The 10,450-nt window shown below is 33.0% G+C and overlaps 2 protein-coding genes across 2 annotated transcripts in view; one reads left to right on the top strand and one right to left on the bottom strand.

Moving 5' to 3' along the window:
• LOC148953538 (uncharacterized) overlaps positions 1–3,848 on the top strand; it is a 48,218-nt gene extending 44,370 nt beyond the window's left edge. Inside the window, exon 6 of the mRNA XM_089088000.1 lies at positions 3,743–3,848. Within this exon, the coding sequence (XP_088944126.1) occupies positions 3,743–3,848 (106 nt within the window). The remainder of the gene's footprint in view (positions 1–3,742) is intronic.
• Positions 3,849–5,545: 1,697 nt separating this feature from the next.
• LOC148953537 (uncharacterized) overlaps positions 5,546–10,450 on the bottom strand; it is a 33,265-nt gene continuing 28,360 nt past the window's right edge. Inside the window, exon 4 of the mRNA XM_089087999.1 lies at positions 5,546–5,704. Within this exon, the coding sequence (XP_088944125.1) occupies positions 5,546–5,704 (159 nt within the window). The remainder of the gene's footprint in view (positions 5,705–10,450) is intronic.

Here is a 10,450-nt window from a genome sequence, read left to right as displayed (position 1 = left end):
GCTAGAAATAGCAAACTACCCACCCGAAATTGTAGGTTTCAGACAAAACACACCTATGAGAGACTAAGAAAAGGAGGGGACCTCTGAGCCTTGCCCTTGAGGCAGATCCCATTTATTTTCGATTCTGAGTATTTTTGGTTTTCCCTCCAAAATTGACCCCCTCCTACCCAGCCCTCAGAAATATAGGAAGGATGGGCCTCTGAGTCTCGCCCTTGAGGCCGATCCCATTTATTTTCGATTCTGAGTATTTTTGGTTTTTAAATTGACAACACATTGAAGTATTTGCAAATGCTAAACCCTTTTCTTTTTTTCTCCACCTTAATAGGATCAATTTCGCAAATCATACTACTATATTTTTTGCAATGTTTAGGAAGAGGTGGGGAATCCCCGGTCGTAATTGCTAATCACCTTAACCCTTTTTCTCCATCGTCAAGTACATGCTCCAAAAATATTTTATTCGGAGATTTCATGTTAAAAAATTATCCTATCACTAATTACCCCTTTTTTGCAAATGCCAATCAACACCAAGGAACGTAATTTCCCCGAACACATCAAACTGTTTCCAAGGCAGATTATCTTTTTAAAATGTTCACGCGTGAGTGTAGTGTCTCAAGCATGGCTTTTTCTTGCGCAATTCCAATGTATCGTTCATATTGTATACACTTTTCAAGCATATTCTTGTAGGGTTCTTGTGTAATTCCATGTAGGCGTCGCGGTAATTAATACGATACTACTAACGTCTCAATGAGCAAACATTTTTATCATTGTGTGCTTCAAAGCAACAATTTTGTTCAAAATTCGGCCAAAATCGGTCTATATATTATGAGATAACAATTCAATTTAAGGTATCAACAAGCCCATATCGAGAAAGTAATCATAAAATATTGGAAGAAGGCTGATTCAAACAGTGAACAAAAACGTCTCACTGAGCAGACATTTTTATCATTGTGTGCTTCAAAGCAACAATTTTGTTATAAATTCGGCCAAAATCGGTCTATAAATTATGAGATAACAATTTCAATTTAAGTTATCAACAAGCCCATATCGAGCAAGTAATCATAAAATATTGGAAGAAGGCTGATTCAAATAGTGAACAAAAACGTCTCAATGAGCAGACATTTTTATCATTGTGTGCTTCAAAGCAACAATTTTGTTAAAAATTCGGCCTAAATCGGTCTATAAATTATGAGATAACAATTCAATTTAAGTTATCAACAAGCCCATATCGATCAAGTAATCATAAAATATTGGAAGAAGGCTGATTCAAATAGTGAACAAAAACGTCTCAATGAGCATACATTTTTATCATTGTGTGCTTCAAAGCAACAATTTTGTTCAAAATTCGGCCAAAATCGGTCTATAGATTATGAGATAACAATTCAATTTAAGGTATCAACAAGCCCATATCGATCAAGTAATCATAAAATATTGGAAGAAGGCTGATTCAAATAGTGAACAAAAACGTCTCAATGAGCAGACATTTTTATCATTGTGTGCTTCAAAGCAACAATTTTGTTCAAAATTCGGCCAAAATCGGTCTATAAATTATGAGATAACAATTCAATTTAAGGTATCAACAAGCCCATATCGATCAAGTAATCATAAAATATTAGAAGAAGGCTGATTCAAATAGTGAACAAAAACGTCTCAATGAGCAGACATTTTTATCATTGTGTGCTTCAAAGCAACAATTTTGTTCAAAATTCGGACAAAATCGGTCTATAAATTATGATATAACAATTCAATTTAAGTTATCAACAAGCCCATATCGAGCAAGTAATCATAAAATATTGGAAGAAGGCTGATTCAAATAGTGAACAAAAACGTCTCAATGAGCAGACATTTTTATCATTGTGTGCTTCAAAGCAACAATTTTGTCAAAAATTCGGCCTAAATCGGTCTATAAATTATGAGATAACAATTCAATTTAAGTTATCAACAAGCCCATATCGATCAAGTAATCATAAAATATTGGAAGAAGGCTGATTCAAATAGTGAACAAAAACGTCTCAATGAGCAGACATTTTTATTATTGTGAGCTTCAAAGCAACAATTTTGTTAAAAATTCGGACTAAATCGGTCTATAAATTATGAGATAACAATTCAATTTAAGGTATCAACAAGCCCATATCGATCAAGTAATCATAAAATATTGGAAGAAGGCTGATTCAAATAGTGAACAAAAACGTCTCAATTAGCATACATTTTTATAATTGTGTGGTTCAAAGCAACAATTTTGTCAAAAAATCGGCCTAAATCGGTCTATAAATTATGAGATAACAATTCAATTTAAGTTATCAACAAGCCCATATCGATCAAGTAATCATAAAATATTGGAAGAAGGCTGATTCAAATAGTGAAAAAAAACGTCTCAATTAGCAGACATTTTTATAATTGTGTGCTTCAAAGCAACAATTTTGTTAAAAATTCGGCCTAAATCGGTCTATAAATTATGAGATAACAATTCAATTTAAGTAATCAACAAGCCCATATCGAGCAAGTAATCATAAAATATTGGAAGAAGGCTGATTCAAATAGTGAACAAAAACGTCTCAATGAGCATACATTATTATCATTGCGTGCTTCAAAGCAACAATTTTGTCCAAAATTCGGCCAAAATTGGACTATAAATTATGAGATAACAATTCAATTTAAGGTATCAACAAGCCCATATCGAGCAAGTAATCATAAAATATTGGAAGAAGGCTGATCCAAATAGTGAACAAAAACGTCTCAATGAGCAGACATTTTTATCATTGTGTGCTTCAAAGCAACAATTTTGTTCAAAATTCGGCCAAAATCGGTCTATAAATTATGAGATAACAATTCAATTTAAGGTATCAACAAGCCCATATCGAGCAAGTAATCATAAAATATTGGAAGAAGGCTGATTCAAATAGTTAACAAAAACGTCTCAATGAGCATACATTTTTATCATTGCGTGCTTCAAAGCAACAATTTTGTTCAAAATTCGGCCAAAATTGGTCTATAAATTATGAGATAACAATTCAATTTAAGGTATCAACAAGCCCATATCGAGCAAGTAATCATAAAATATTGGAAGAAGGCTGATTCAAATAGTGAACAAAAACGTCTCAATGAGCAGACATTTTTATCATTGTGAGCTTCAAAGCAACAATTTTGTTCAAAATTCGGCCAAAATCGGTCTATAAATTATGAGATAACAATTCAATTTAAGTTATCAACAAGCCCATATCGAGCAAGTAATCATAAAATATTGGAAGAAGGCTGATTCAAATAGTGAACAAAAACGTCTCAATGAGCAGACATTTTTATCATTGTGTGGTTCAAAGCAACAATTTTGTCAAAAACTCGGCCTAAATCGGTCTATAAATTATGAGATAACAATTCAATTTAAGTTATCAACAAGCCCATATCGAGCAAGTAATCATAAAATATTGGAAGAAGGCTGATTCAAATAGTGAACAAAAACGTCTCAATGAGCATACATTTTTATTATTGTGTGCTTCAAAGCAACAATTTTGTTCAAAATTCGGCCAAAATCGGTCTATAAATTATGAGATAACAATTCAATTTAAGGTATCAACAAGCCCATATCGAGCAAGTAATCATAAAATATTGGAAGAAGGCTGATTCAAATAGTGAACAAAAACGTCTCAATGAGCATACATTTTTATCATTGCGTGCTTCAAAGCAACAATTTTGTTCAAAATTCGGCCAAAATTGGTCTATAAATTATGAGATAACAATTCAATTTAAGGTATCAACAAGCCCATATCGAGCAAGTAATCATAAAATATTGGAAGAAGGCTGATCCAAATAGTGAACAAAAACGTCTCAATGAGCAGACATTTTTATCATTGTGAGCTTCAAAGCAACAATTTTGTTCAAAATTCGGCCAAAATCGGTCTATAAATTATGAGATAACAATTCAATTTAAGGTATCAACAAGCCCATATCGAGCAAGTAATCATAAAATATTGGAAGAAGGCTGATTCAAATAGTGAACAAAAACGTCTCAATGAGCAGACATTTTTATCATTGTGTGCTTCAAAGCAACAATTTTGTTAAAAATTCGGACAAAATCGGTCTATAAATTATGAGATAACAATTCAATTTAAGTTATCAACAAGCCCATATCGACCAAGTAATCATAAAATATTGGAAGAAGGCTGATTCAAATAGTGAACAAAAACGTCTCAATTAGCAGACATTTTTATCATTGTGTGCTTCAAAGCATCAATTTTGTTCAAAATTCGGCCAAAATCGGTCTATAGATTATGAGATAACAATTCAATTTAAGGTATCAACAAGCCCATATCGAGCAAGTAATCATAAAATATTGGAAGAAGGCACATTCAAATAGTGAACAAAAACGTCTCAATGAGCAGACATTTTTATCATTGTGTGCTTCAAAGCAACAATTTTGTTCAAAATTCGGCCTAAATCGGTCTATAAATTACGAGATAACAATTCAATTTAAGGTATAAAAGCCCTGTAAGAACAGCTTCCCACCAATTCCAGCTGATTTGATCAAAATCAAAACATTTAATGATATTTAAATTCTGTCTCAACCCCTCCTGAACATGACCTTGACAACAGAGCAATTTCAAAGGTCGCAAAAATAGTTCTATAAAGGTCGCAAAAAAGTAAAACCCCTGCTATATTTGGGTCGAAAAGGAAAAAATTGATAGTATTTGAACATTAACGTAACACAAAACTAAGGCAAATCCTCTGAAATCATGCCTTAAAACAATTAACAATAGGATTTTAATCTAGAACGTTCTTTACTAGGTTGACCCAAGGGGGCAACTAAGAAAAAAAAATAGACCTACCATGTCCAAAATACATGGGGCTAATATTGACCAGAACGTAAACGTAAAGATTTATTCAGAATATCTACCCACTGCAAATGAGACTTGCATACCAACTGTTGGTTGCAGACACTGCAACCAACTGTTTCAATCATTTTCATCCCACAAGCAAAGGGAAAAAATTTAGAGGCAAATAAAAATCAAAAGTGACTAAAAAAGCCTTATTATGATTTCAACTAAAAGAAGAAGTACTGGATATTAATAACTGAGACTTACTGAAACATGATTAAGAGCCTAGTGTTAGTGATTTTTCTGAATTGAATACACTTAAATCAACCCAACGAGATAGAGCACGGAAAGGAACTTCTTTTGAAATTCCCTATCGTACTTTATATTATATTGATAGTTTATTAGGAATTAGTATTTGTTCTACACTCACTTTTCTGCGACTAACAACAAGCCCATATCGAGCAAGTAATCATAAAATTTTGGAAGAAGGCTGATTCACATAGTGAACAAAAACGTCTCAATGAGCATACATTTTTGTCATTGCGTGCTTCAAAGCAACAATTCTGTTCAAAACTCGGCCAAATTCGGTCTATAAATTATGAGATAGCAATTCAATTTAAGGTATCAACAAACCCATATCGAGCAAGTAATCATAAAATATTGGGAAAAGACTTAAATATTGGGAAACAATTTTGTTCAAAACTCGGCCAAATTCGGTCTATAAATTATGAGATAACAATTCAATTTAAGGTAACAAGAAGCCCATATCGAGCAAGTAATCCTAAAATATTGGAAGAAGGCTGATTCACATAGTGAACAAAAACGTCTCTATAAGCATACATTTTTATCATTGCGTTCTTCAAAGCAACAATTCTGTTCAAAATTCGGCCAAAATCAGTCTATAAATTATGAGATAACAATTCAATTTAAGGTAACAACAAGCCCATATCGAGCAAGTAATCATAAAATATTGGAAGAAGGCTGATTCACATAGTGAACAACGTCTCAATGAGCATACATTTTTATCATTGTGTGCTTCAAAGCAACAATTTTGTTCAAAATTCGGCCAAAATCGGTCTATAAATTATGAGATAGCAATTCAATTTAAGGCATCAACAAACCCATATCAAGCAAGTAATCATAAAATATTGGGAAAAGACTTATTCAAATAGTGAACAAATACGTCTCAATGAGCATACATTTTTATCATTGCGTGCTTCAAAGCAACAATTTTGCTCAAAACTCGGCCAAATTTGGTCTATAAATTATGAGATAACAATTCAATTTAAGGTAACAACAAGCCCATATCGAGCAAGTAATCATAAAATATTGGAAGAAGGCTGATTCACATTGTGAACAAAAACATCTCAATGAGCATACATTTTTATCATTGTGTGCTTCAAAGCAACAATTTTGTTCAAAATTCGGCCAAAATCGGTCTATAAATTATGAGATAACAATTCAATTTAAGGTAAAAACAAGCCTGTAAGGACAGCTTCCCACCAATTCCAGCTGATTTGATCAGAATCAAAACATTTAATGAGATTTAAATTCTGTCTCAACCCCTCCTGAACATGACCTTGACAACTGAGCAATTTCAAAGGTCGCAAAAAAGGTTCTATAAAGGTCGCAAAAAAGTAAAACCCCTGCTGTATTTGGATCGAAAAGGAAAAACTTGATAGTATTTGAACATTAACGTAACACAAAACTTATGCAAATCCTCTGAAATCATGCCTTAAAACAATTAACAATAGGATTTTGATCTAGAACGTTCTTTACTAGGTTGACCCAGGGGGGCAACTAAGAAAAAAAATTGACCTACCATGCCCAAAATACATGGGGCTAATATTGACCAGAACGTAAACGTAAAGATTTATTCAGAATATCTACCCACTGCAAATGAGACTTGCATAATAACCAACTGCTTCAATCGTTTTCATCTCAAATGCAAAGGGAACTCTCACTTTTCTGCGACTTCAAGTCCTGAGAGATGTTAAAGAAAAGTTGAAGATCGGATATGCGAAAATTGTACCTAACCGTGGAAAATATTCGCGCCGAGCCTTAGATAAAATGGATTCCACATATTGTGACCATTCTGTCTTGTTTTTAAGTGGAATGTATTCGTTATTGAATAAGAATGATTTGCGCCAGATCCGTATTGCTTATTTTAGATATTGCAAATTTTTACTGTACCTTCCCACTTCATATCGTAATACACGTATTATTGAGAAGTATGGTGCTACCGACATTATCCAATCGTTTGAATTGCTTAGTAATAATTTAACAAGATATGCCTTTGTGTCCCTAGGCCCCAACCATAAAATTATCCTTGTGTTTTATTCAGTGATTAAGGTTTAAGTAATATTTTTTTCTGTGTATTTGATTTTTTTTTTTTTTTTTTTTAGTATTCTTTACTCCGCTTGTTTTGTATAAAAGTGGGTTATAAATAAATCATTATTATTATTATTATTAATGCAGGAGTAACTTCTGAGTTGAGAATGCGATTGAATTTTATTATCATTTAACAAAATATTTACAATGTATATAACAACATAACATTCTTCGGGACCGCCCGAAAGCCTGAAAAGGCCATCCAGTAAACGCTGAAAAACAAATACACCTTCTTCCAAAATTTGTACCAGGTTTCCACTTATCAACATATCAACTAAGAGTAGAGTCATCGAATTACCAGAAACATAAATAACCAATTCATCATCCCCTCCAATTCATCATCCCCCTCCAAGTCCTCCACCTCACAACAATAAAATGAGTTTATATATTAATGTTTAATTATATTTTTTTTTATAAAAACAATTGACTTCTGGAACCCACCTTAAAATTTCAAAGCCTCTGTTCTTGTAATGACGTTCCGTTTCGATTGACGTGACAATTTATTCTATTATTATTTTATCCCACTTTCTGATTTATTTTCTATTTTTCTTTCCTCTTTTCCTGTTTTCAGGCCAAACTTACAGGTTGGTGGTGGTCAAGCGATTGTAGCCTAATCAGCCACTTTAGAGTCATTCTTAGGGCTTGGGCAATGCATGAAACCAGACATGGAGACCCGTCAAACGGGTATTTGCGATCTAAATGGATTGTAAAGCGTGATTTCTCATTGCTTACAATATTTAAACTGTTGTTTTTTTGAAGTTTGAGGGGGGGGGGGAGTACCCCCCCCCATGGGAGGAATGTCTATTTTCGCGTTGTACATAAAAAGATGCAGCTATAAACAGGATTCAGAGGCATAAAAGGAGTAGTGTATGGGCATAAAAGGAGTAGTGTATGGGCATAAAATTCAGATCATACTAATTTCTTATACTTCGACTACAATACTGTAAATTTTCATCCGTGCGTCAATCTTGAATTGGTATAATATAGATGGCAGTACTTGCTTCCTTGAGTTAGGGCCTTTGTAGATTATCAAATATTAAAAAAACAAGTTTTTTTGAACTGAAAGCAAGGAGCAGCATTGAAACTTAAAATGAGCAGAAATTATTACGCATGCGAGGAGGTTCGCCCCCTCGTCAATACCTCGCTCTATACGCTAAAGTTCAAATTTGTTCCAATTCTTTAAGAATGACCCCTGAATCACAAAGGTCGTTTAATTAGAATAGATAGCTCTTTTGTAAGTACTAGAATACTTTAGCGTAAAGAGCGAGGTATCGACGAGGGGGTGAACCCCCCCACATACGTAATAATTTCTGTTCGTTTTAAGTTTTAATGCTGCTCCTTACTTTCAGTTGAAAAACTTGTTGTTGTTTTTTTATTTAATTTCTGATCATTTAGGAAAAGTAAAACTGTTAAAGCCTAAAACCTACTGCGTCATTGGCGCTTTACTGAAAATCAAATTTTGTTACAAATATTTTCTTTTGTACTTAATATTGAAAATAAACATTAAATTTATAGTAGAATTTTGAACTGATGAGCTTTCAGCAATTAATGTCATTATACATCAAATATTCAGTTTAATTTATTAGTTCTTTCTAAAATTTTTCAAGACGAATATAGTTTCACTACAAACAAGAATTTGGATACTGCCCCCTTCTGTAACTGTAAATAAAAACCAAAAGTCTACTGCGTCATTGGCGCTTCACTGAAAATAAATTATATTACAGATATTTTCTTTTCCAGTTCTTACAGCATTAAAAATAAAAATAAAATAAGAGTGAAAGAACTTATTGAGCTAATAGATGTTTCAGCGGCTGATATCATTATATATCAAATATTCAATTTGATGTTGTTTATACTTTCCAAGACTGTTCAAGACGCATATAGTTTTCAATAAAGTGGAGGCGATACCCTAGCTCTCGTTTCTAGTGATTTTTGTTCGTTTCAAGCTTGAATTGCATGTTCAATTCAAGTTTCACTCGTTTTAAGATTGATTTATTCATTTAGATTAATATCTATTGTATGTTTGTTTGCATTGATTGTTTATGTAATTTCTGTTCGTTTTAAATTTCATTTAAAATATTTTTATAGCAAAATGTTTTTTTTTTCGTTTTAAGCTTGATTTTCATATTCAATCTAAGCATTACACGCTTTAAGATCTATTTATACATTTATATTATTACTTGTTGTATTTTTTGTCCTATGATTGTTTATTTAATTTCTGTTCGTTTTGGGTTTCATTTATTCTTTAGTAGTAATTTCTGGTCGTTTTGAGTTTGAATTTTAAAATGTATTTGTATCTGCTGATCTTATGTTTAAAATGGCCTTTACTTTTCTTTGAAAACTTATTTTTCGGAAACTTTTTTTTTAATTAATTTTTATTCGTTTTTGATTGCAATAAGTTTCAAGTTTTTAAGATTTCATTATTTCAAAATTAAACTTTAAAAAAAAGAAAAAAAAATCAAATCTTCATCAAAGTATCAAAACTGGTATTAAAGTAACAATATCAAAGTGAAAAAAGTTTGCCCCCTTTGAAATTAGCCAACTTTGAAGTTTATATGAAGACCCCTTCTATATGAGGGGCGTCTGGGAAAAAAATAAATGGAGTACGGGGGGAGGCTAGCTGCCCTCCGGTCACTTTTTACTCTTAAAAAGTTAATTACGACTTTCAATTTCCAATCAAATGAGCTCTCTATGAAGTTTATATGAGCATCCCTTTCATAAAAACCATATATGCCCCCAGGCATAGCTTACAAAGCCTGGGGGCCCTGGGGGCCTGTGTCGACACGGGAGTTTTTGTTAACTGAACTTTAAACTATTTTTAACAAAATGTCTATCTCAAAATTTTTCTCTGATGTATTTAGGGCGTGGAGGGGGGGGGGCTAGTTGCACTCAATCTCTTTTGACTCTTAAAAAGTGAACGAGAACTTTCAACTTCCAATCAACAGAACCCTCTCCGAAGTTTATACAAGAATCCCTTCCATAAAAACGGTGTATACCCCCAGAGTATTACTTACAACGCCTGCCTCCGGGACAATGGGGGTTGCGTCGAAACAGGAGTTTTTCTTATCTGACCTTTGAATTATTTTTAATGAAATGGCAATTTTAAAACTTTTATCGCATAGGCTTGGGGTAAAATGGGTGTGTGTGTGGGGGGGGGGAGGACAGGGCTAGTTCTCTCAGATATCTTTTGACTCTTAACAGTGAACTAGAACTTTCAATTTCCAATCAAATGAGCCCTCTCTGAAGTTTATACG

This window comes from Artemia sp. Qi Xiang Cuo, chromosome 4, assembly GCF_049724085.1.
Source record: "Artemia sp. Qi Xiang Cuo chromosome 4, ASM4972408v1, whole genome shotgun sequence".
In the NCBI taxonomy this organism is placed as follows: domain Eukaryota; kingdom Metazoa; phylum Arthropoda; class Branchiopoda; order Anostraca; family Artemiidae; genus Artemia; species Artemia sp. Qi Xiang Cuo.
Note: the sequence above shows the minus strand (reverse complement) of the source record. Positions and strands in the feature narration are given on the sequence as shown.